The sequence below is a fragment of the Misgurnus anguillicaudatus genome, chromosome 9, assembly GCF_027580225.2.
Source record: "Misgurnus anguillicaudatus chromosome 9, ASM2758022v2, whole genome shotgun sequence".
In the NCBI taxonomy this organism is placed as follows: Eukaryota; Metazoa; Chordata; class Actinopteri; order Cypriniformes; family Cobitidae; genus Misgurnus; species Misgurnus anguillicaudatus.
Genome location: NC_073345.2, coordinates 27,058,066 through 27,085,645, shown reverse-complemented (window position 1 = coordinate 27,085,645; position 27,580 = coordinate 27,058,066). Strand labels below are relative to the sequence as shown.

The 27,580-nt window shown below is 38.7% G+C and overlaps 1 protein-coding gene across 2 annotated transcripts; it reads left to right on the top strand.

Moving 5' to 3' along the window:
* The first annotated feature begins 1,239 nt into the window (after positions 1-1,239).
* On the top strand, positions 1,240-27,313 carry camkk2 (calcium/calmodulin-dependent protein kinase kinase 2). Of its 2 annotated transcripts, XM_055180108.2 has the most exons (17): positions 1,240-1,397; positions 7,855-8,483; positions 11,543-11,590; positions 13,310-13,363; positions 14,330-14,381; positions 14,497-14,630; positions 15,701-15,737; positions 15,860-15,881; positions 15,979-16,067; positions 16,497-16,696; positions 16,835-16,888; positions 17,950-18,023; positions 18,102-18,189; positions 18,374-18,505; positions 18,674-18,774; positions 19,556-19,606; positions 24,916-27,313. In XM_055180108.2, the coding sequence occupies exons 2-17, from the start codon at positions 7,899-7,901 to the stop codon at positions 24,986-24,988; spliced, it is 1,794 nt and encodes a 597-aa protein (XP_055036083.2). In that variant the 5' UTR covers positions 1,240-1,397; positions 7,855-7,898; the 3' UTR covers positions 24,989-27,313. The 2 variants fall into 2 exon arrangements, with proteins under 2 accessions (XP_055036083.2, XP_055036085.1); XM_055180110.2 differs by lacking the exon at positions 19,556-19,606 and having other exon boundaries at positions 1,241-1,397.
* Positions 27,314-27,580: the final 267 nt, after the last annotated feature.

Sequence of the window (27,580 nt, the reverse complement as noted above, 5' to 3'; positions counted from 1 at the left end):
CGATGCATATCAAAATAAATAGTTTTTTTTGAAAGCACCAAGACCTAAGGTTTTAACTTTTAAGTAATAATCCAGGACTAGGCCTTTGTTATATTAGGACATTTAAGTAGTTTTTTTTTTACAAATGCACCTTACAAAAAATTTCAGGTATGCATCTTGTGACAAAACAATGGTGCTGATATATGTTAAGATATGTCAGTGTAAGATGTTTTTAAATTAAAGGGGGCATATCATGAAACTCTCCATGTTTAAGTGTTATAATTGGGTCCCCAGTGCTTGTATCAACCTAGAAAATGTGTAAAAAAAACCACCCATTAACTCATTCTTTGCAAGCATGTGAAAAAATAGGAAAAATAAAATCTGGCTCCCCTTGTGATGTAAGAAGGGGATAATGCCGCCCCTTAATCTGCCCTATCTTACCACGGCACAGCCATTTGGTGCAGAGATCAACTCATTTGCATGTTAAAAACGGCACATTTTTGCTCACACCTACAAAGTGGCAATTTTAACTGTCCCCAATTTTAAATGTCCCCTTTAAGGCAGCTGGGACTAGGATCAGCACTGCATGGGAAACTGCACCTTTTAGGAACTTTAGCCTATTTTAGTTCTGGGATATGGTGTAAAATCATTTTGGGGGATCTGTCTGCAGACTCTAAAAATGCTGGGTTGTTTTCAACCCAGGGCTGGGTCACCACTACTGGACAGAACACACTGCTTGGGTTAAACCTTTTAACCCAGCAGTCCCTGCTAAAAAAAACAAAAGACACCATCACAGAAATTCTATTGGTATTATTTATGGGGAATTTTATTGATTCTAATGGAATATGGCACAAAACACAGTACAGTGTAGTGGTTTTAATGGTAAAAGGTAATGGTTCCTATTGGTATTTTAATGGAAACCATTAGAATTTTCTGTAATGGTTTTATTGTTTTTTCAGCAGGGAGTGTGTTCTGTCCAATAGTGACCCAGTCCTAGGTTAAAAACAACCAAGCATTTACTCACATTCTTTAATATATACAATAAAATGTATATATTGAGAGCGTAGATTTATTATTTTTGTGTTTATTGTGTATTACTTAGTCAGAATAACATTAGCTATTAAAAAAGGAGACGTTTCTATCAATTCTATCAATTTCGAATTGCTCCCGCGATACTTCGGTGTCATACGCCGTTCGTCTGCGCAGCGTCTGCGCAGCGCACCATGTCCAGCATTCGACGCCGTTCTCGTTCTTACCGCCAGGAGGCGCCACAACGCATATCACACACACCGCAGATCCACCTCCGTCTCCCGCTGCATGCACATCATACACCATATCATACAGCCGCTACCATTACTGCCATCGAGCTAACAACACACAAACCTTCCGACAACAACAGCACCTTACAACCGGCAGAGGTAAGCACTCAACACCCGTGTCATACACCTCCAAAAAGCGATGCGCGGGAACCCGCTCGAGCGTAATGATTTTAATAATCCGCGGCTGGATTTCTCAAACATCTGTTTTGTAAGAGACGCGTTAGCCAGCTTTAGCAACATAACAGCCAACCATAAATTATTCTTCAAACGGCTATCCAGTCTAAAACAGTATTTATGCGCGATAATTGTGTATTAAAATGATAAAACGGGCCATTTTTAATAAGTTGCTGAAAATGCAGCATCCCGAATTAATTGACACCTGACAAGTTACACCCCTGCTGAAACAAGCAATAGAAACCATTACGGTGCTTATTTTAATGGTTATAATGGTAGTTGTATTGGTTTTAATGGAAACTACTGTATAATGGTCCCGGGGGGGTCTAACGTTACTGGTAATGTATTTGGTTCTGTTGGTGGGATGTAATCTAGCCCAATTGAACACTATTAAACCCACCATTAAATTTTAATGGTAAACAGCTGATGGTTCATAATGGTATTTTGTAATAAAAAACATTAGAAATTGGATTTTTAAAACCTATATAGCTACCTATTTAGACAACATTTTGGTTATCAAAGGCTTGCTTACAACTTTTGAAAAGAAAGTGTACAGAAATGCCACCTAGGTAGGCAGCTAACTAGGTTTGGAGAGACGGCCAGTGTTTGATAGCAATTTTAATTCACACGGTTGTAATGAATGGAAATGCTTGTGCATGCAACATCAAGTTTTAATTGTAATGCATTCAAACGTGCAGTGTACGAACATCTGACTCATGTTTTTATGTTGCCTGGATGTTCGGATTTAAAATAGTTTGCCTCGCCTGAAAGGAATGACAGACGCAGGTCCCTGTACGGCTCTCCCACTGGAAAAAAGTCATTTGGGTATCATTTGAATGAGTTATTATGGTGATATTGTAAATACAGCAAAAGTACACGTTTACAGTTTTGCATTGTTTTTCTGGGGACCCCTAGAACCTTCTGGGGGACCCCTAGGGGTTTAAAAGCCCCTGATATTGGCGACCTGCAAGTGGAGACTACAGTGTGTTAAACCTTATATTTTTTTTACGGTAGGATTGTTTTTTTCAAGAGCCTGAGTTTTGTAATGAGAGGTCAGCTCGGGTTAGGACTTTGTGGAGTCACAGAGATGAAAACTGTCGATCTGTTTGTGTGTGTTTAATGTACCGGGCCCTTTAATGCAGACCCTGGTTTGAATGCGGTCACTTGGGGTCCAACAGTGTTTTGCATGTGAATCCAAGCCTAGATGAGAAACAAAATGCGTGTTCGGTAGGTTGGACACATGTATTGCTTGGTCTACAATCTATCAAAGATCGAAGTAGGTCAGTGGAATGTAGAAACTGCTCACAGACTAAAATAGCTCACCATTGCGGTCATGCGCGCACATCTACTGTATTTCCTTTTTCTGGAAATAGGATGTGATGCTTTGCGATTTAAATGTGCTTATGAATGCCCGGTACCCTAATGCACGCACATGAGATCATTAGAGAGGCCCTTGAGGTTTGTGCTCAATAATGGCACATCCATCCCTCCGTCTTTTGTTTGTCCCACCATTAGGACCTGACAAATAGGTTGGACAAGCCTGACTGCTTTGCACTCAGCTTGGCTGTCTTTTCATTGAGAAATGTAAAGATGGGAAGGCCAGACCAGGGACAAGTGCGTTTTTTTTTGGTAAATTCTGAAATAGCTTTTAAATTCTGCTGGGTGTGAAATTTGGTAAGGCAACGACTAGCAGTTTTAAGTAGTTTTTTATAGACTAATACAAAAAGTGATGGTACCATTGTGCATTGATGGTATTAGACATATTTAATACTATATATACAGCATGCATCTTCGACAGGGGTATTACTGGGGGTCCTCCAAAAAATATTTAAAAAAACAAAATATTTTTTTGGGAAAAATTAAATTAAGCATTAAAGGGACACTTCACTTTTTTGGAAACTATGCTCATTTTACAGCTCCCCTAGAGTTACACACATGATTTTACCGTTTTTGAATCCATTCAGCTGATTCTCCGGGTCTGGCGCTAGCACTTTTAGCATAGCTTAGCACAATCCATTGAATCTGATTAGCCCATTAGCATCGCGCTAAAAAATGACCAAATAGTTTAGATATTTTTCCTATTTAAAACTTGACTCTTCTGTAGTTACATCGTGTACTAAGACCGACGGAAAATTAAAAGTTGTAATTTTCTAGGCAGATATGGGTAGGAACTATACTCTCATTCTGGCGTAATAATCAAGGACTTTGCTGCCGTAACATGGCTGCAGAAGGCGCAATGATATTATGCAGTGCCCGAAAATAGTCCCCTTAGTACCTTTCAATGGCAGGGGACTATTTTTATATTTTTATATGCTAAATGTGCTAGCCCCAGACCCGGAGATCAGCTGAATGGATTCCAAAACGGTAAAAATCAAATGTTTAACTCTAAAGAGCTGGAAAATTAGCATATTTAAAAAAAAAAGTGGGGTGTCCCTTTATACAAAAATGCATTAATATTCTAATGACAAAAATGAAGTGAAGGTTCCCATATATTATAATATTAAATTTTACTAAAATGAAGGTTCCCTAAAATGTATTAATTTTAAAATGTAATTGTTATGTGTCTATCTATACAAAAAAAGAAAATTTTATATATTTGTAACATAACCATCATAACAAAAAATTTAAATCCAGTTTTAATTTGATGCATGTACTGGGGTCCTTGGTCCTCTTTTCTATCTGTTAAGGGGTCCTTGGCCTGAAAAAGGTTGAAGACCTCTGATATTCAATATCATACTGTAGTGTTTTGAAATATAGTTGTATTGAGTGGTCATTTTATTTATGTAGCGTGGTATGTGTGCATGGTATGTGTACATGGCGGTCTAAGGTAGTGATAAGAGCGGACTAATTGTTTGATATTAGCTCATTACTCCAACTGGACATGGGTTGGTTTTTTATTTGGGAAAGTGGTCTGTTTCCAAAAGATGTTTTTACCTAGAAGTGCTTGATTTTCTATTAGCCCATTAAGATTACGAGCCAATGGTATAGTGAACAGCGCTCCGACATATGGTGCAGATGCACTACCAAAAATAACTTAAAAAAAAAGATTAAGACTGAATAGTTATAAGAGAGGTATCCAGGAGAGGTGAAATATGAGGAACATTAGGAAATTTTTTTTAATTCCCATCATGTTCTTTAGTAAATGTACACCGTCCTCAAGCTGTGTCAGTGTTTTGACAAAGGACACATGCAGACCCAAACCCTGAGATGATTTAAGAGCAAAAACACAAAATCAGATTCGATTGCAGATAAAGCAAACAACGGCGAACTGAAGGCAGTGTTTAAAACTTGGTCATTGCGAGAGATAGAAATGAGGATGGGGGCGTGCCAGCCCACACAAGCTCTCCTTTCTGAACCCCTCCAAGTAATGAATGTTATTTTTTCCATTGTACCTGCTTATATTTCAGTCTTTCTGTGAGACCCACACCTCTCTCCCACACACACAGACACACATTGAGTTTTCAATGTTCAGAAAATCAGCTTTTGATCTGCCAGCAAAAATTACAGCTCTTTGCATCTAAATCAAGGCCATAAGAAATGGAGGCTTACAGCAGAATGGATATATGTAATCGCTTTGGACCAGACTTGGCTTGACTAACGTCATATTCGTAAGCTTATTAGCTGTATTCTGCAGTTTAATTTAATACAGGAGATGTTTTTAATGTGGTCTAGTGATTTGGATAACCTTGTGAAATACTTTTATGCTTTAAAGGGATAGTTTACCCAAACATCATCATTTATTCACCATAATGTTGTTACTAACCTGTATTAATTTCTTTGTTTTGCTGAACACAAAGGAAGATATTTTGAGAATGTTCGTAACCAAAGCATTCTTTTTTTTCTACTATGGAAGTCAATGGTGCTTCATTACAAATATCTTCCTATCCATCTTTCCTTAAGTGATGACAGATTTTTTATTTTTTGGGTGAACTATCCCTTTAAGTAAATTTAGAAGGCTTTAGCTGGGTCGGGTGGTTTTTCTTGGTGGAGTTTACATGGTCTCCCTGTGTTGGCGTGGGTTTACTCCGGGTACTCAATTTTTCTCCCACAATCCAAAAACATGCAGGATAGGTGAGATGCCAAATTGTCCTTCCCCCACTTGTATAGATTTACTTAAAATCTATAGATATCTCGGTTCTACCATGAATGTAGTCATAGATGCTGGTATGGCGTTAATAATAAGTAAATAAGTTAATTTAGGAGAAGGGATTGAAAGAGTTGTGAGCTTATTCCAATTCAGGGTTTGTCCTAGAAGCAGTGGTACCATGGTTATTTGAAAATCTTATTAAATCTTTAATCTTATTAAAATTGTCATTTCTAGGCATATAAAAGTCTTGGAAATTAGCAATTTTGATACATAGTAAAGTGTGTTAAAGGTTGTACTAAATATCAATGTCTAGTGAAGTGATTCAATGTAAAGTGCTTAAAGGGATAGTTCACTTTGGGATGAAAATTCTGTCATCATTTACTCATCCTCATATTGTTCTAAATGAACACAGAGGAAGATATTTTGAGAAATGATGTGAACACACAGCAGTAAGTGACTATTGACTTACACAGTAGGAATAATAAAATATGATGGAATTTAATGGGTAGCGTCAACTGTGTGCTTACCATCATTTATCAAAACATTTTCTTAGTAATTTATCACAATACTTCCAAAATATTTTTTTCCTACTACGGAAGTCAATGGTCACTTACTGCTGTGTGTTTACCCTCATTTTTCAAAAGATCTTTTTTTTGTGTTCATCAGAAAAAAACATCATACAAGTTTAGAACAACATGAGGATGAGTAAATGATGACAACATTTTTATTTTAAAGTGAACTATCCCTTTAAAGTCATTTGCCTAAATGTTTGAAATTAAATCTGTGGAAATTCATTTACATTTATTCATTCGGCAGATGCTTTTATCCAAAGCGACTAACTGTGGGTTCACACCAGAAGCGAGTTCAACGATTTGCGCTAGTAGATTACATACAGTGTCAATGCAAAGACGTGATCAGACGCGTCCTCGCGTGGGGCGATGCGAATGACGTGATATGGGTGGCGATATTCGCCTCAAACGCGTCTTCGCCCAAGTTGAAAATATTCAACTCGAGCGAAAAATTTGCATGACACGAAATTTAAATCCCGCGAGTAATCTAGAGCGAGTAACGCGATGCCCCGCGTTTGGTGTGTACGTAGCATAAGAGTGCTTTCAATTTATACGTTTTATTTTATCACTATGCCTATTCCCTGCGATCAAACCCATGACCTTTCTAACACAATGCTGTAAGTCAGTGCTTCCCAATCCTGGACTGCTTCCCAGAAAGTTTTATATGGGTGATTCTCACGAAATCCAGATTTAGAAGGTGTCCAGCGTCAGATTCTTTAAAAAGCCCTTGAAGCCAATTTTTTTTGCACATATAAGATTAAGGTCTGAACTTACTATAAACATTATTTGTAGAGGATTTAAAAAATATTTCCTATGAAATAATTTAAATTTTTTAGATAATAATCATTACCACAACATGATATTACATTAAATGTATGCATTTACAAACTCATGTTTCGGTAATGAGAATTAAAAAGTTGTCTAGGTACTATAACAAACAAAATTTAAAGTTTTATCTGGAGAGAAAAAATAAGAACTGCTTACCTGGTAGCCATCTTGAGTGTCACAGTAAAACATGTCCCTTGCAACAATTTTTTTTTTTGAAAATGTTAGTTCCTTGAGGGCTTAAACAATGATTGAAAATTGTTGCGGAGGATGAGAACATTTTTCTTGGACACATTTATATTCCTGATTATTGTCTCTATCACCAAATACCACATGTTTCTTTACTTAAAATGTTAATAGTATAACATGCACTAAAACTTTAGATTTTTTAGATTTTTTTTAATTATAAATATTTCCATGTCAAAGAACCCAAATCCAGTCATGGACACATTGCGGTAATGAAAATGTTCCCCTAAAATGTGGAAAAAGCAACAAAATTGGTTTGTATAATGTCATTTTTATGTGCAAAATAGTACGTGAGGAGATGTTTGTAACTGTATGCTTCTTATTTTGATACTCTTACTTTGCATTTACTTTTTTATCAAAATTTTTCATAACACCTCATGAGTCTAATTTCGCGAGAATTACCCATATGTCTCTTTATTTAAAACACTTGATTCAGCTTATCATCCTCCTTCCAAAATGGTAAACATGTATCCCTAACAAGCTGATGAGTTGAATCGGGTGTGATAAATAGGGAGACATTTAAAACATTCTGGGAGGGGGTCTTCGAGGACCAGGATTGGGAAGCACTGCTCTACTTGTTAAGCCACAGAAAACATTGTGTGTAGATATTCTGTACATATATTTCAGTACCTAACTCAGTCATGTTTTTTTTTAGGGCGTTGATGGAGGGGTTCCTTGGAGGTGTTTTGGAAGGGCACTATGTTTCCCTGTGTCTCCTCCTGGTCCTCTTCTGATCCTCCTGCTGCTCTCGGCCATGCTCCGCCCCTTCCCTCGGTACAGCCGCCCAATCAGCCACTGCCTGACCTGCTGCGGAGCTGCGCCACAATCCCTCCTCCAGCCGCGCATCTGAGCCCCTGCAACTTCGAGATGGAATCCATGATCGTGGTGACTGAATACGAGCCCAGCGGTGGCTCCGGGCATGAGGGTGGAGAGGAGGAGGAGTTGGAGGACATGGACAGCTCGGAAACTCCGGAACCGACGTTGTCACATCCGGTTCCCTTCCGCGTGGTCTCTTGTGATCTTTTATCCCACACGATGGGTCGCCCAGAAGCACTTTTCCCAGAACCGCAGGAGCACAGAGGAAGACTCAGCCTTTCCGATAGAAAGCTCTCGCTGCAGGAGCGCTCGCAGACGCCTTTGTCACCCTGCGGTTCGCCGGGGTTGAACGGACGGTATATCTACCCTTCTTTGCCCTACTCGCCGATCACCTCCCCTCATTCCTCTCCGCGCCTCCCTCGAAGACCGACCGTGGAGTCTCATCGTGTCTCCATCACAGACTTGCAGGTAGGGGGCTGGAGTTAACAGTGATGGGTTTAGTGTTCTTTGAAGTCTAGGAAACTCTCTTTTAGTCTGTCACCAGAAGTGAGAGAATTGAAAGTGACAAATCTATCTCTGTTTAAAGGAAGACAATTCAGTGTAAGCTATTTTAAAAAACCTGTTGTTCCCAGTGTGCCTGACAATTATGTTATAATTGCTGACTCAAAAATGCGACAATCTGAAGATTTTAAAGAGATTTTCTTTTGAGAGAAAATTTTATTTTTCTTCATTCTCTGCAAGCCTGTGCAGTCAAGGTTGACAGGGTTTGTAAGGTAAGGTGAAAGACAGGAGCAATTACCTTCTCTTAATAGCGCTTTTCAAGAGCTTTTCCCTACAGATGCTTTGCTTTGTTCCACTAGTTCCAATGAGAAATCGGTAAGAACCGTCTCACTCTGCTTTATCCAGTGTACCTTTCTCAGCTTACATTTTCCCTTTATATATTTTCGATTCTTTACGCGTGTAACATCGAACGCATCATTTGCTGTGTGACCTTTGATCACACATGGAATACAGTAGTAAGTTAGGGGCCGTTTACACAACAACGTTTACGACATTAAAGGGAAAGTTTTGGGTGTTTAGCTGTTGGTTTAGATGGCGTTTTGGAGTCCTGAAGAACGCAAACATTTGAAGATTTTTAAAGGGTTTCTAAGTGTTTCAAAGGGCACCTATTATGCAAAATGCACTTTTATAAGGTTTGAACATAAATGTGTGTTGGCGGTGTGTGAACATGCTTTTAAACCCCATTAAACCATAGCAATCTCATTTAATATCCTGTTTTGTTTCTCTTGTTAATGTGACGTCACACTGATAAAGCCCCGCCTACATCCTCTGACTGACAGTCCTGCATTAGTATAGTTTCCACTCACAGCGTGTTGTACGCTGTCTGCCATATCTCAAAAGTGAGATAATATTGTTTTAGACTGTGTTCACGGGAATCAGGTCTACTTTAACTAAAAGCGCTTGTTGTCTTTTGGTAAGGGAGTAAGGAGCGGTAGCTCATTTGCATTTAAAGGTACAGACATGAAAACAGTCCATTTTGCTCCCACCCAAACAGGGGCATTTTGCACATGCTAAAATAAATGATCTGTGGGGTATTTTAAAGGGGACATATCATCAAAATCTGCCTTTTTTTCATGTTTAAGTGCTATAATTGGGTCCCCAGTGCTTCTATCAACCTAGAAAATGTGACCGTGAAGAACCCAGTAACTAAGTTTTGATAAACCATTCTCTGCAAGCATGTGAAAAAATAGATCGTTTTTAACATGTAATAATAAATTATCTATATGATATTTTGAGCTAGAACTTCACATATGTACTCTGGGGACAGCAAAGATTTATTTGACATCTTAAATAAGTTTTGTGAAATGTCCTGTTTAAGCTGAAACTTTATAGACACATATTGGGCACACCTGAGATTTATATTACATGTTGTAAAAATAGGCATATATGGTGCCCTTTAAAAACGCTGCCTTATCCCCTCTATGTAAACTACATAATTTGTGATAGCAGTGATGTTATGCGCATGTGTAAAACTTCTTTAACAAAGTTAACATAATTTTGCTGCTTAGTCCAAAACACCTACCGTAAGCCTAATTTATAGTCGTGCGTTAGCTCTGCGCTGTAGGTTATCCGTAGCTCTGCGTAGCCTGGCGTGCACCTCGCAAAATTTTTATTAGCCCGTCAGTTCTACACAGACCGCAAGTGCTGTGATTGGTCCACCAGAACCCCTACCATCAGGTAAAAAAACTGCGTGATAGGTATTTCAGTTTTCGACGATGAGAATAAAGATAGACCAAGTTGAGGAGTGATTTAACGCAACAAAAGTAGCTGTTTATTTACTTCCTTCATTGCTGGTTTTCTCAAATCATACACAACAAGTTGCTGTTTCTTCTTCGTTTGTGGGTTGATTTGCCAAGCTGCTTCCTAATTGACGGTCACGCTACTACTGTGGTTACACGCTTGGATACTGCCTACCAGCGGTGTGCGTGTGTTCGCATGTCGACGTGGACGACGACACAAAAGTATTAATTAGGGATGCTCCGATCAATGCCGATCTCCACTAAAAATATGTGGCCGATCACTATTCTTAATCGGACAGACGATCTTATTTACAGCTATTTCATGTACTACGGCTTTTGTTCAGTAAGTCCTTATCGATCTGAAATCGCTGTTAGTTTGAATCGTTTATAACATGCACTTGAAAAAGCAACACTCGTCAAACATAATTATTATAGATATTCTTTATTATCATGAAAATACCTGAAAAGGTTTGAAGAACACCAATATAAATATATCCTTCAGCCATTTCCTGGAGCTGCGTGTCATCACGGCTGCGTGCATTGTGCATTGTTCTTCGTCTACAGCGCATTTTGAGTGCACGAGAGCGCCCCCTGGCTTTTGGGTGTAGTGCCATTTCACCCTAATTCATTGAGAAGCATAGCAAGCATTATCGGCCGATTGATCGGAGCATCCCTAGTATAAATGAAAACCGAAAAAAAGCCATCGCGGCTACGCCACAGGGCCTACACACAACTATAACAAGCCCTTTATTGTCCATCTATACAACACTGCTCAATTCTTTTGCCGTTTTGACTTTGTATTTATCGTTCTGTAGTGAATGCATATGTGTGCACGCGTTGAGTTTCTTTACAAAGTCATAACGCCATCTACTGGCTTGGTATACATAATACAGCATTTTTAGTCTTCCTCACTGATTCGTGTAAGGGTTTTGACAGCTTTGCCATGTATTTAATTTTTTTTAAATGTGCAAAAGAAACCCTTTTCATTTATACTACATTGTTGTCTAGGAATGTCACGATTAATCGTGCAAATGTGCGTTTCCTCAATGAATGAATTTTAATTTAATTCAAAATTGGCTCTGAATCGATTCAAAATTGATTTCAGAGGCATTTTTAATGGGACTCGCGATTAATCGCTGCAGCCCTATTGTTGTCCTGTAAACATAGCCTTAGACCACCCAAAAGACCTCCATGTCCTCGAATAATCTCATTATCTTGTGTCTAAAGGATTGTGTGCAGCTCAACCAGTACAAGCTGAAAGATGAGATCGGGAAGGTGCGTTCATTTTTTATTTATTATTTATGGATAATAATAATATCATTTCCAGAAGATTGCTCTTCTGAAATAGTGATGAAGCTGTTGTCCATTTTCTATGAGCTATAGTTTATAGTTTAAGAACACAGTATACTCTAAAGAATTCAAAAGAATGGGTATTAACCAAAGATTTACAGTGTTATTGGCACTGTCCCATATGCATTATGTTTTTATGAAGTAGTAGTACCTCTAAGTAATTGCGTATAAGATGATAATTTTGCACATGTTGAAGTACCATGGTATCACCATGGTGAATAGAATATCATATATGGGTGATTCTCACGAAACCATTGAAACACCACGGCACTAAAATTTTAGCTTTAAAATGTGTAATATAGTAACATTAAAAAGCATCAGAATTTACACAATACTGTGTTCTACCTTGCACAATGTGTGATTTCAACATAAGAATTTATAATTGTAAATTTTATCTCATTTTCTGCTGAAATTCTCATTACCGCAATGTGTCCGGCTGTGTTTGAACATGCGCTATGTTGTAATTTAATCAAATTAACACAAAAATATTTAAAAAAAAAATAAATGGATGTTTTGCTAGACTACTTTAGATGACAGAAAAACTATTTACTGAATATTCATGTATAATAATAATGAAGAAAAATTAGGAAAATGATGTGTCCATGCCTGATGTTCTCATCCTCCGCAACACTTTTTGAGAACAGTTTAAGCACACATACAGAATTTTAATAAAGCTTGATTTTGAGTGACCAAGCACATGGATCAGTTACTTCAAGATGGCTACCAGGCAAGATAATTTTTTAACAGTTAATTTGAAATATTGTCTTGTCAGAATGCTTACACGACATTTTGATTATCATTACCGCAACAGATGCTTATTAAATGTTAATTTAATTAATAGAAGCATAATACTTTGATTTTAAATGCATCTGCAGAATCTCCAAATTATGTTCTTTCAGGTTTGTCATGTCATTTTGAAAATATGTCAGTGTTGATGTTTTCTGACTGTTGCGGTAATGAGATTTTTAGGACTAATTTTTTAAATTATGTTACAAAAAGTGTTAAATTATAAGTAAAAGTTTTTAAATGAATGTTCCCATTTACTCCAGACTTTGTTTTTTAATGTCTGGTGGGAAAAAAAGTAAATTTAAGCAATTTTTGCATTTTCATGCTTGACATGTTTAAAACCAAGTTTTCGTGAGAATCACCCATATAGTCACATTGGCTCTCAATGGGTTAATAATGTGTGACTGCCATTTAGAAATACACAAAGTAACCCATTTTAAAAGCGCCATGGTGTTTTCACTGTTTATGTACCACTAAGCTTTATCTTTCTTCGGGTCTGTGGAAAACTGTCAGCTTGGGAGATTCCTGCTCTCTTCTCATCTCGGTGTCTGAGGGTTGGATTCCCTGCTGGAACGGCAATCTGCTCTCCCAGCTGGGACCTGTTTGTGTGCTAGATGTGTTAGTTGGAGATGGAGAGAGAACAGAAGCTGAATTATGTCTGTGGAGCATTTTTCGGAGACCGGCTGTTGGCTTCTGGCCTGCTTTGATTTACATGTTCTCTAGTTAAACAGTGCAAATGCCTGGCCACTTTAGGCTTCTGTACCTTTGTGTCTTTGCATGTATCTTAGAGTGTTTGGATTGCTATTTGATTTATTTGCATCTTGTCTGACACACCCTTCTCATGTATTCCTGCCGAAGGGCTCCTACGGTGTCGTCAAGCTGGCGTACAATGAAGATGACAATACGTACTATGTAAGTGATATGATATGCTGTCAGGAACTCAAACATATGCACACACACTTCAGTCTTATCAGTCACAGTCCTTCAAAGACCATTTTAATGGCCACTGATGTGTAATGTGATTAGGGTTGAAAAGGGGTGGAAAGTTTGCATGGAAACTTAATCTGGGGAATTTTGGAAATATTCCAAATTGGGAACTTAACGGGTATTTATGGGAATTTAGCTTGCCTCATAAATTTTCAATGAAATAGTGTTAGCTTACATTTAGATATCTGATTTACTGGCTTCAAGAAATTATTTGTGCATGTTTTGGAAGAATGCAAGTACATGCAGGGGGTGTGGCCTCAATGGCCCTTCAGTAAGCAGTGTGCTGTGTGCATGTGGCACATATTAATTGCATTAAATATTGTTGTTTTAAACAAAATTATGCTGCAAGAATTTTTTAACTACATTTAAGTTCCCTGTTACAGGCAACTCTGAAATTTGTTTCAAATTTATTCCAATTAGTTCCTGATAATTCCCATATAGTTCCGTTAATTCCCATATATTCCTGTTAATTACCATGGTAACTTTCCAGCCTTGAAAATTACCAGAATTTTGCAACCCTAGGTGTAATTAATATTTTCATATACATCCTTGTTGCTTTGTATTACTTTATATTGCACATTTTGCACTATTTATGCATACTTATCTGTATTTTCCCATATTTATTATTTCTAGTAATGCAAATTTCTGTGCCAATACCAATATTTCATTACTTGGAATGTCATCTCCCGATACCTAAAGATACCGATCCTTTGTACTTTAAACACTCAGCCTATGTCTGATAGTAGGAAAATTAGCTTTGATCTGCGATACCGATTATAGGCCAATATATCTGTCTCTCTTATGTTGTGTTTTATAACAATTGTAGAATTGGACATATGTCATCCGGCAGCATAAATGACATGGGATATCTGCTCTCACTGTTCCCCACAGGCCATGAAAGTGCTGTCCAAGAAACGGCTGATGAGGCAGGCCGGGTTCCCGCGTAAGTGTCCAATATAAAGCAGATGGATCGCTCGGCGGGTTTGGGACAGTGTGTCTGTGTGTGTTAGGCTGGTGGCGGACTTTGGTCAGATTTCTTCTTGTGCTGGTTTATGCAGGTAGACCACCTCCTCGTGGAGCGAAATTGGCCCCTGAGGGTCCTCCCCAGCCCAAAGGGCCTCTGGAGCGTGTTTACCAGGAGATAGCCATCCTCAAGAAACTCGATCATCCTAATGTCGTCAAGCTTGTGGAGGTGGGTATATTATGTCTGTAGTGCAGAGGTCTTGGGTTTGAATCCCAGGAAACATTCATAGTGATAAAAATGTAGGTCGCTTCATATAAAAGTGTCTGCCCAATTCATATTGTGCAAATGTAATCTAGCTGCATGCAGCCATAGGTGGCACTGCTATGCCATCTCCTTCGTATATTTCTTAAAGGGACACTCTTTTTTTGAAAATAGGCTCATTTTCCAGCTCCCCTAGAGTTAATTTGATTATTACCGTTTTGGAATCCATTCAGCTGATCTCCGGGTCTGGCGGTACCACTTTTAGCATAGCTTAGCATAATCCATTGAATCTGATTAGAGCATTAGCATCGCGCTCAAAAATAACCAAAGAGTTTCGATATTTTTCCTATTTAAAACTGTAGTTACATCGTGTATTAAGACCGACAGAAAATTAAAAGTTGTGATTTTCTAGGCAGATATGGCTAGGAACTATACTTTCATTACGGCGTAAAAATCAAGGACTTTGCTGCCGTAACATGGCTGGAGGGGGCGCAATGATATTACGCAGTGCCCGAAAATAGTCCCCTGCTATTGAACTTTCTAAGGTGACTATTTCGCTGCTACGTAATATCACATCATTGCGCCTCCTGCAGCCATGTTACGGCAGCAAAGTCCTTGATTATTACGCCACAATGAGAGTGTAGTTCCTAGACATATCTGCCTGGAGAATTGCAATCTTGATTTTCCGTGGGTCTCGGTACGCGGTGTAACTGCAAAAGAGTCAAGTTTTGGGTAGGAAGGTTATCGGGACTCTTTGGTTGTTTTTGAGCGCGATGCCAATGGTCCAATCAGACTCAATGGATCATGCCAAGATATGACAAAAGTGGTACCGCCAGACCCGGAGACCAGCCGAATGGATTCCAAACCGGTGAGGATCAAATGTTTAGGTCTAGGGGGGCTGGAAAATGAGCATATTTTCAAAAAAACATGCAGTGTACCTTTAACAATAGACCTTATATAAATAGATGATGTAATATTTAAAGGTGATGTGTGCAATTTCTGCAAAAAAATGAGTGGATTTTTGGATTTATTTCCAGGTTTTGGACGATCCAAGCGAAGACCATCTGTACATGGGTAAGTCTGGCTACAGATACTTATACTGCTGGCATGAACAATTTGTTTTACTCATTGCAAAATTATTAAAAACTCATGGGTAACCACAACTCTCAAACTCTGCTTCCTCTGTGCTTCCCCAGTATTCGAGCTTGTCAAGCGAGGGTGAGTAAGCATGTTATTTCTGATCGTACCACCGCCCCATGCTGTGCTAGTGTCACCCTGCTAGGGAAACTGTGTCTCATTCCCCATGTGTTTGCAGAGCAGTGATGGAGATTCCTACTGATAAGCCTCTGGATGAGGATCAAGCACGCTTCTACTTCCAGGATTTGCTAAGAGGAATCGAATATTGTAAGTGGTAAAGTTTAGACTGGGGCTTTGCAGCGTGATCAATACTCATGATGATTGATGTTTAAGGAGAACCTGAGATGATACATCCATACATTAAAGGATGATGCATCTTTGTAATGCCGGTGAGTCTTGCATAGCCACTTTTGACGAAGTCAAGCAACGTATTCTGGCCAAGAACCTCCCACACAAACAGGAAGGGGCCTTCTGACCAACCACAGTTTTTAAAAAACTTTAAAGCCGTATTATCATTGAGGGAATTGAATCCATGATCTTGGCATTGCTAGTGTGTAGTGATTTATGATGACACTTTATTTCCAAGCACACTAATGAAATCCTGTGACCCTCCAAAATCGGTAAAGCTAACCAATCAGATTTTGTGTTTGCATCATGAGCAGACAGATAATGACAGCAGCTTTTCTTCTTTTACAGTACATTATCAGAAAATAATTCATCGAGACATCAAGCCTTCCAATCTCCTCGTGGGTGAAGATGGCCACATTAAGATTGCTGACTTTGGGGTCAGTAACCAGTTTGAAGGGGCGGATGCCCTCTTGACCAGCACAGTTGGGACGCCGGCATTTCTCGCCCCTGAAACACTTTCGGAGACCCGCAAGAACTTCTCTGGAAAGGTCACAAGCTATTACCTAATCTTGCTTTAAATTATGGAGGTGCCACATGAAAATAAGCTTAATTTAAGATCAAACGTATAGTTCACTCAAAAACGATTACATTTGTTTCTTGAAATAATTATCTTTACATTTTTATAGGCTCTGGATGTATGGGCGATGGGTGTCACCTTGTACTGTTTTGTTTTTGGAGTGGTAGGAGACTGTTTTTTTATTCATGATACTTTTAATGAAAAACTGTTAACTCTTTCCCCGCCAGCGTTTTTTTATTTGCATTTTTCATGATTTTCGCCTTCCAGAAAATGTTCTTTTTTAAATATATAAACATACAACATATCAAATAAAAGAAAAGACCCTCTGCTTTAAAAAATCCCTTTCATCCTACCTTCATTAATTTTCTTTTATCATCTCTCAAATATGGGTAGGTTTCTTCAAAAAACGCAAAAAGCTGAGATGATTACATTTTTGTGAAGGACTTTTGAATGATAGAGATCAATTCAGAGCGATCCTCAAAACATACACGGACATACAGCACGGACATACACTTCCGGGTTTTATAAGTTGCAAGACACCTGGTGGATAAATGGGGTATTGCGGATTGCCGGAAATACTCATCATTGGCTGAGAAGCATTTTCACTTTATTGATGAGTAAATTTGTCAATGGCGTGGAAAGAGTTAAGCATTATTCAACATTTACTGTCTTATGCAGGCTTCACACCAGACGCGGTAGATGCAGCAAGTGCGAGTGATTTACATGTTAAGTCAATGTAAAGACGCGATTAGGCATCCTGCGGTGCGTTAGCGCAGCGCGAATGGCGTGGAACGCGTGTTCCGCGTCAATTGAGCATTTCGCGTCAATTGAGCGTTGCCGCGGGAAACACGTGAGTTGAAAAATCTGAACTTCGGCAGATTTCCGCACTGTGTGAACCAATCAGGACCTTGCTGTAGAAGTGACATGATTACAGGAAGCGAGCGGAGTCTCAGCGGAGTCGCAGAAGCCCCTCCCATGACACAAATTTCCCAGATATCTCGAATTTCACGCGCGAATGAAGCGAGTGAACTCAAATGTTCAAGCGTCCAACTAAGCGCAAATAGCATGTTTTTGGCAACTCTACTGTGGCTGGTGGGAACACACTATTAGATCATTCCTCAAGACTTTTCTCAAGACTCAAGAAAATTGTGTTCAGAATGACATTTGTAAGATCATGACCTTACTCCCTCTCTGCTATTATGTGTCTCTTCATTGCCTACACAGTGTCCATTTATGGATGAGCGCATTTTAAGCCTACATCAGAAGATCAAGACTCAGCCGGTTGAACTTCCAGAAAAGTGAGTAGTTCCCATAAGCTTCCCCAACCTGTCTTTGGCTATTCCAGTCCTGACGCAGTGTTTTTTCCCACTTAACAGTGCAGACATATCAGATGACTTAAAGGAACTTCTGCTAAAAATGTTGGACAAGAACCCTGAAACCAGGATCACTGTTCCACAAATCAAGGTTGGGGTTATGTAATGACATCACCAAAACCAAAATCATTATTTCTTATAATCAGCCTTAAATGACACAAAATAAATCCTAATTTCCAAGCATTTCCTGTGAAAGTAGGACACTCCAACAGCCTTGCAGGAGTCTTGAGTTAATTTATGATATCAAAGCAGGGATGATTTTGTTGTTGTCGTAGGTGCACCCGTGGGTGACGCGGCACGGGGCCGAGCCACTCCCTCCGGAGGATGACAACTGCTGCAGCTTGATAGAAGTGACGGAGGAGGAGGTGGAGAATTCTGTGAAGCACATCCCCAGCCTGGCCACCGTGGTGAGTACGGCGGCCCCTGGGTGCCCATTTAGTGAATGCTAATTTTATACGTAGTTTAATAACATTTTTAAATACATAAACAAAATGATTTGCAGATTAAAAACGAATGCATGTTGGTGGTTGTACACGTTATGGTTGCTTATGTTTTGTGTCTGCGCTCTGCTGCAGATCTTGGTTAGGACTATGCTGCGCAAGCGCTCTTTTGGGAACCCGTTTGATTGGGGCCGGAGGGAAGACAGGAGTCCCGCTGCACCAGGACACATGCTATTGTAAGCCTTTTTTTCATTAGGTTAGATTTTAACTACAATAGGTGTCTTGAACATTGGACCTGTGCAGTGGTTGCATTGGTCAGTTTGGATTTAGTACTGTTCCCTGTTTTAGCAGCGCAAAGGTTATAGGTTCGAGCCTATATGAATGTATAGCTTGTTATGCACCGTAAAATGCTTAGGATTAAAGATCTGCCAAATACATAAATATACTAAAGAAGTAAAATAAAACGATATATACTGTAGTTTTATTGCTGTATTTAAGTTTAGCTTAAAGGTGCAGTGTGTAATTTTTAAAAGGATCTCTTGACAGAAATGCACAATAATATACAAAACTATATTATTAGGGGTGTGTAAAGACCTTTTCATAATGACCCGTTATGTTTTTATTACCTTAGAATGAGACGTTTTTATCTACATACACCGAGGGTCCCATTAAGTGGAAGTCGCCATTTTGTGCCGCCATGTTTCTACAGAAGCCCTTAACGGACAAACTTTTTTTACTAAGTTGTCGCAGACAATGGCATGTTTGTCCGGTGGCGGCTACCGTAGCTTCTCTATGTGTTTCAAAAGCGAGGAGTGAGCAGTGGACTGAGCTGTTGGTTGCAATTCGCACCTCACCACTAGATGCCGCTAAAATTTACACACTGCACCTTTAAACCAGAAATTGCCTTAAGTTGTTTTATAGTCACTCTCTCATGTTTCCAAGAATATTGTTAGTGTTTTTTAAAGAAATGTAGAGATGTAAGAATTCTCATGTATTCGCATTTGTCCTGCCCTCTAGAAAAGGGAGAACAGGGAGTTTGAAATACTACCACAAACCCTGTACCCAAAGGTAAAGCTCTGCTAAGCCTGTTAGTTCCCCACCCGTTTCACTCTCCTCCACCTTTATTATATGTAGGAGAATATGATCATGCCTAAATTGAATGGTCTGCACTTAAAATGACTGGTTTGGTGTTTTTTGGCATGCTATTTAAATAAATAGATGGCTCAGAGTTTAACATGCTTTTCTGTTTAAGTTGATCAGTTTAATAAACAGCAATTGTTTTATGCATGCATCTGAAAATTAGGGCTGCACGATATTGGGAAAAAATATACAGTATGCTATTCTACTGCTGGACACTGCGATAATGGTATTTGTTGCGGTATGTCTTTTCCTTAGAGAAATGCTATTTTTTATTTATTTATCATAAAATCTAGACTTTTTAAGCACACATGCTAAACTGTTCGCTTTAAATGCTTATATCTGCTGTATGCGAATGTTGATTCATACCAAAATGCTTTTTTTGCATAGCTGTGATTGACAAATGAAAACGTCTCTGGTTACGTATATAGCTGTTGTTCCCTGAGAAGGGAACGAGACGCTGCGTCTCTCTTGCCATACTTCCTACATCCCTGTAACGCTGTCTTTGACAATATTTCAGATAGCGATATACTTTCTGGCTGCCGCTTCACCCTGTCTTTGTTGTTAAGTCTCACCATTGGTTGAATTTGATATACACATTCAGACGCACTTACCAATGGAGGCGTCCCCAAAGTGTCATCGCAGTGACGCAGTGCGAGTTCCCTCGAAAGGTAACACAATGTAACCTTGCTCTCAATTGAAATGTGTCCCCACATTTAGTCCTTGAATTTGAGGGTATTGGACCTGGACAGTCCTTAAAAAGTCATTGAATTTGAAGTTTACTAAGGTGTGGGAACTTTGGGTTTTCCACGCTCATCTCTATTCCTGTCATATTTATTTTCTGCTCTCTGCTTTGAGCCGCTAGGTTCATATTTGCGCCCATGGTCTAACCAATAGTAAAACAGCATAGGGACGTTTCCCGGACAGGGTTTAGATTAATCCATGACTAGGCTTTAGTTTTATTAGGATAATTGAGTAGTTTTTACAACCATGCCTTACAGAAAACAATACCGGTGTGCATCTTGAGATAAAATAATGGCACTGATGTATGTTGGGATATTTAAGCGCAAGTCGTTTTCAAATTAAGGCACCTCAAACATGCAATTTAGTCGGGGTCTAGTGTAAGCCCTGTCCAGGAAACCGCTCTTTTAAGACCTACTTGGCAGGTATTAGTAAGGACCCTTCTGATTGGTCCAATTTGGACAGTCTAAGCATGCATGATTGACATGTAATAGAAGTTATATCAACTGTCAGCAATATGTATATCGCACATATTGATACCCTGGCAATGGCAAATTTTGTTCGATATATCGTGCAGCTCTAATGGCAATATTGAAAATTTCCCTCCCTGTATGTATTCAGCTTAATATAGTTTATTTTATATTTAACCCTTAGTATATCAAGCATTTATATTTGCATGTTATGTATTAACAAGTACAGAACTAGAACTTTTATGTGTATGTATGTCAGAAGGTTGCACTACAAAAAAATATTATCGGTCATTCTGACACACCGTAAATGTCAGTCCTGTTTGATTTCTGTCTCTTGTGCTTTTCATTGTCCCAATTATTACATGGCTTTTATTAACTGAAAGTTGCAATCAGTAACTTTTTGGTTAAAATATCAACAAAGTTCATAAACATTAAGGGGCAGTTTCCCAGACAAGGACTAGACTAGTCCTAGTCTAAAATAAATGTAAGAGCTGTCCAAACTGAAAACAACTTGAATTGACATATCTTAAAATACATTGGTGCCCTTTGTTTTGCATCAAAATGCACAGAAGTAATGTTTTTAGTAAGACATGCTTGTTAAAACTAGTTAAATTTTCTAACAAGGGCTAACCTGGCTTAAGCTAATCTCTGTCTGGAAACCACCCATTTGTGTTAAAACCCCAATTCACAATGATATATTATTTATTAATAGCCCTTTTTACACAGTAATTTCTGTAAAATTACCATGAATTACCAGAATGACTTTACCATTAAATGCAAAAATGTGCTGTCTACACACAGACAATGACATTACGGGCCCTATTTTAACGATCTAAGCGCATTGTCTAAAGCGCACAACGCAACGTCTAAATGGGCGTGTCCGAATCCCCTTTTGCTAATTTCAAGGTAGGGTAACACATTTTGAAAAATGCTAACGGTAGCCGCCTAGCAATGAAATCCCGATCCCACCCTCAAGTCAAATCGCCATCCAAAGTCACGCCTCTTTCAAAACACATGAACACGCACAGATCAGAAGGTCACATCTCATGTCTCATTCAGCAGTGAGAAAACTTTGCAGTACAAAGTGAATAACACTTCCAAAATAACCAAACAACTGGTTTACATCAGAATTAGTTTAAGCACACGTTCGGTTGTGTAGACGTAGTAACTATATCGTTACGCTAATCCGTAAACGAACACAAATTTCATAAGCAACACAATGTTTCATCAAAGTAGAATATCTGAATCCATCTCAATACAAACATAGCGCATACCTACCTTACCGAAATAAACAGTCCAACGACTCTTTCAGACCCTTTGCGTCCTGCAGTTGTTTGCATCTCGTGGTAAAGCAGTAAAGTTACCAATGTTAATTTCGGGTTTTGCTCTTGCTGATCCAGGCAGTTTTTGCTGTTGTTGTTATAAAAGATGCCTTTAGATGCCTGTGTAGGTTGTCAATTTCGCAGAAAAGTTTGCTGTTCTCACTGTTTACAGGCAGGAGGTTAGCGCACGTGAACGCGCCGATGACGTATGGTGTCTGCGTGGACTCGCTGCGCGGTTGGCATTCAAATTATGCTTACGTATGAGGGACAAAAATGGAAACGTCCGTTCGGACCGAAATCTATGATTTGTTGAACATTTTTTGGTCCTACGCCTTTCACAGATGACATAAATTTCTACAAATACATTTAAACAACTTAACACAGTGATTGCTATCAGGATGTAAGGAGACTTTTAACCAGCATAACAAAAAATGTTTCAGGATCAAATCTGTTACCCTACCTTTAACAACGGGAAAAATGGTTTGTGCGCCGAGCGCATGGTCGAAAAGGGTTGGTCCTATTGTAATGGGAGTATTTTGGGCGTAACGTGCAATAAACCAATGAGAGTCTCAGCTTTCATCCCCTTTAAAAGCAAGTTGCGCTCGCGCTATGTCTAATCCCTATTTAGATAACGGATTTTATAAACTGAAAAACTAAGCGGAGGAAGAAGATCCCCAGTTTAAGATTAATGTTAAATAATTGTGTAGTTTTTCACTTGTATTGAAATTGTTATTGTTTCATTAAAACCTTTAAAACCCGTTTTCTTTTAGTCAAGGAAGTAAAAAAGCAGGCTTTAAATTGCTTTAAATGTATGGCTATCCTATATCATCAAAAAATAATTTACAAGTATGTATGATAAGGTTTGTACTCTAAAAAGACTTTATTTGTAACAAACAGGAGATAAAGAATTTACAAACGGCTCTCCTCACATTTCAGCACTTTGGACATTTTGGCGTTTTTTTAGCAAAGAGTTTTTTTAAGCATTACTTAAAAATGTTTCTCATCTCGCCATATCCGCAGGTACAGGGTCAATACAATAAATCCGTGAGGTAGCATTAAAAAAAAACATTTAAAAACAGATGCATTTGTTTAAAGCAAAGCATTTATTTACTTACCAGGCTGCAGGTGAAGCAGCTCTTTGCGCCTTCTAACGTCTCATAATTAGTCCTCATTTATGTCCAAGAGACTCAATAATAATCTTTTACATTCAATCCTTTAATCTTTCATATTTAAAAGCATTTTTGTGCTGCTGCGCATTCATGTACTTTGTGATAAGCAAACCCGCGTTGTCCTCCCGTTTATAGGCGCATATTACTAATGCGCTCTTTAAATAACGTAAAACACATTGCGCCATTGACTTTAGACTTTAGACCAGGTTTTTGTTGGTCAATGGCGTAGTCTATTTTAGTTGCCTCAAAATAGCAACGCGCCAACAATGCGCCTGAACACACCTCGTTTTCAGACCAGAATGCCCATGGGCGCAAAAGGAGGCGCAAATGCATTTGCTATTTAAACTACGCGGCGCTAAACGTGAAAATTAGGGTGGAAACTAGCGAAAGACACTTGCGTCGCGCATTGCGCTGCATTGCGCCGGGTGTAAGATAGAGCCCTACGTCTTTTTAACAGTAAGATACCTTTCACACATCAGTACCAAAATGCTGTTACACTTTGTCAGAAAGCGGAGGTTTCCTCCAAACAGCTGAGCTGCCAGGTTGGTGCTGTGCTGCCTGTGAACAATAATGGGTTATCACTTTTTATTTTTTTGCTGTTGCAAATGCTGACAGTCGTGCACAGCTACTTTTGATCAAACAACACAAGAATTGCAAGAGAAGAGTCGCAACTCATGTCTAAAACATTAAAAAGTAATGTTTGAGCAAAAGGCTTCAGAGAGAGTGTGTTAACGACTTGGGCAGTTCAGCATATAGATAGTAACCTGTTAATTTTCATCTTAATCCACACAAATTGTGTGCTATTTCACAATTTCTTGGTTTTTTACTTTTTATCTTGCTTTGCAATGTAACGAAACAGCAGACAGTGTGTGATTGTGGATCTGGTCACCCAATTTCATAGGCAATATCCACTGGATAAACTTTTCCAAAGTCTCATTTCTCTTACAAAATCCTTAGTCACGTCTCTCTCCTGGTCTGTCTATCTCTGTAAGGTGGTCTGAAATGTCTTTTCTCTCCTTCTCTTCACATTTAATCCCTATTGAAAGTCTTCAGCAGGAAAGTTTATCTGTCAGAATGGCCGATACATTTTAACTTATCCATTTTGTCAGATGCAACCTTTGCGTATATCCTGTAAACTCCTGGTCAGTTCAGGATGAGTTTTCCAGGCTCCTTTTATCTGCATGTCACGTATGCATACCATCATTAACTTTCTCCCAATGCTTATGACAAAGGGAGGAGCATCCTGATTGGCTGGCCAGTCGTTTGCCTGACCATGGTGTTCCGGAATCTGATCGCTTTGCCGGACTGGATGCATTTGCATGCAGCATTCGTACCCCCCGACACGGTAGTCAGTCACTTTCCGATACGAGGATATGACTGATGCAATGCCATGTCAGCCCCTCACCTTGCACTGACTCAATTTTCCCTGCTGCCTAACACTTCGAGCCCAACTTAACAACAGTCTGCATTGCTGTAGACGAGTTGACACGCCTGGAATGTGCGGTTATTTTAAAGCACCACGTTTGTCTGTTTCCTAGGAAACAAGAGAGCGAAGAAGGCATGAGGAGCATGGACCTGCCCTTCGTAGGCGAGGATGAAGTTCTTTCCTGATACTTGTGGGTGTTTCGCTCGCAACGCAGCGAGGGGCTGGCAGTCGCCGCTGGGGAAATGCTAAAGGATGGGGGCGTTATGGCTTCCGGAAGGCCGGGATTTGAACTCTGGACACAAAGACGATGCTCCGCTTTCCCCTGGGTTGTTGATATGGAGGGTGCCCACCCACTACATGCATGCATTTGTACAGTTTTCAGCAGCATGCACTGTATCTGTCCGCCCAGGACCTGTTTTCTCTATGTGTGAGTGTGTTTATACTCTCCTGTATGGAGACTCTGCTTTACTCCTCTACTTCAGCTAGGGGGCGCCACTGCACCGGGCAGAAGAATTAAAAAGCTGTACAGTTTCTAATCACTTATTACAGACATGTGTTTACAGACACTTTCAGGTTTACCTAAAAAAATTTAAATAATCAAAGGGAACGTTCATCAGCAATGAATTTCAGTTTTGCAAACAAAAGTTTCTTAAACGTTAAAAGATTTAATGTATAGCAAATCCTTTAAAATCAGTAAGGGGGTCGTTTAGGATGAAATGTAAGGGTACAAATGTGTGTGTTTATATTTTAAATCATAGAGCTTTTATTTGCATTATATACAGTAATGTTGGCGCTGTAGGTAGTGGACAGGCCCAAACCTTGAAACTATCTAGTGTTTTTTTTTAATACAGCAAAGCCCAAATCTAAGAGATAAGGGTATTACGGTCGTAGCACGTTTTCATGTTTTTAACTTGTAGGTTAAATACTTGAGGCACAAATAACCTTTAGAAAATGGGCATTGTGTCAGTTTTTCTTGTATATAACATAAACTTTTTATTCATGAAGGTAATCTCACTTGCCCTTCATGTGTAGATTCATAAATCTACATAAAATTTTGTCATGATAAACAAGAGTGGATTAGTTGTCGACGTCTCTACATTCGCTAAGGTTCTTAAGGAATTACAATAATTTTGTGCAATCTATGCATGACTTTAATCTTAAGGAATCAATGTTTGTCATTGAGGTCTGTTTTGACAGAAATGTATGCCTTACATTTTCATACTCATAACTGTAGCATAAGTCATCGGTACATGTGTAGTTTTTTGGTACGATAGATTTGTAGATAAAGTAGAATCGGATATGAAATAAGCAGAGTAGAAAATATCTTAACTTGAGCTCGGTTAGCAAAAATAGTCCAAAGCCCTCTTGAGATTTTCTCAGTGTGCACTATGGTCATGTATCTGTTGTGTTATTTTTTAAATCTACGAATGTTGGTTTGCTCTATATAGCTGTGGGTCCAAATGTCTAAGTGATGGTGCTTCTCCACCGCTGGACTCGGGCTTTTACACTTAAGAAATTGAAAAAGTAATTCATGCTTCCATGTATCAGGGGAGTTTCTGCACAAATAGATTGAATGTATGTTGTTGTTTTACTGTGTAACTACAGTCGACTCTTTACTTCCCACTGTTTTCTTTTTTGCATGTAATAATCTGCTGTATTTGAAGGTTTGTTTGTAAGATTTTATTTACTACTTTTGATTTTATATACATTTTTTTTGTAGATACTATCACTATGCATAACAAATCTAATGTGGTGCAGTTCTGGACTGTCAGTCGGTTGGTCTCGTGTTTGTTATATTGAATGTCGAATAGTTAACATCAAGGGAAACCTGTATTATTGACTTAAATATGCATGTGCACTGATGAAAGCGGATGGTTACCAGTATATATAAGTGGATTTTAACTATTCGCTAACATGTTTATAACCTTTAAATAATATATTCAGGACCTGAAAAGCACCGTTCCCCTTTATAAATAAATAAATATGTATTGAAGATATAAAAATAATATATATATGTAGGTTTATCTTTGCACATTATGTAAAGGAATGGCATGTTTATTGAAATATTTAAATGAAGGATGAGGCCTCCATATCAATTTTTTTAGTTTCAAACGAAAAGTTCAGCAAGTAATTTTTTTTTCTATTTTCACACTTCTTTGAAGACTGACCTTGCACATGCTATGTTGAATAGATAGACTGTAGAGGTTTTAATTGAATGCTGTACTGTATATTTATAACCTCTATGTATCTTTCTTCACTGTATCTGCCCAGTTTTTTCTCTTAAGGGCTAGATAAATGTTTGCACCCATATCACAAAATCAACTGCGTTTTTAGAGGGCTGTTTACAGGGATGTTACATTATTGCATGCCATCACTATTACACACAATTTCATGCATGTTTGTTTTTAAGCATGTTTGAAATCTTTTCAGCATTTGCTGATCTTACTGCTGAGCATTCTATATATTGTATCCAGTTAATTATTTGAATAAATTAAAGTTTCCTTCACTTATTTCCAGTGTTTTATTAAAAATATTGCTTTTTTACTTGGTGAAGGTGTCCTCAAGCCTGTTTGCTGTTGTGGCAATTCCTCAGCTTGTGGGTGTTCCTGTATCTCACTTGGCAGACCACAAACCTTCAATGCACTGTTAAAAAAGCATCTGCAAAGTGCATAAATGTAAAGTATTAAGCGTGTCCCCAAAGTTTACAATTATTTCATCTCTTTTTTTTAGCGTTATTCAATTTTAAGCTTGCTTTACTTTTTTCATGGCATACAAAA

Coding starts and splice junctions, on each gene's coding strand:
- camkk2 (XM_055180108.2), top strand. CDS start 7,899: ATGTTTCCCTGTGTCTCCTCCTGGTCCTCTTCTGATCCTCCTGCTGCT. Junction 15,882..15,978: donor TTCGAGCTTGTCAAGCGAGG/GTGAGTAAGCAT, acceptor ATGTGTTTGCAG/AGCAGTGATGGAGATTCCTA. Junction 18,775..19,555: donor GCACCAGGACACATGCTATT/GTAAGCCTTTTT, acceptor CCTGCCCTCTAG/AAAAGGGAGAACAGGGAGTT.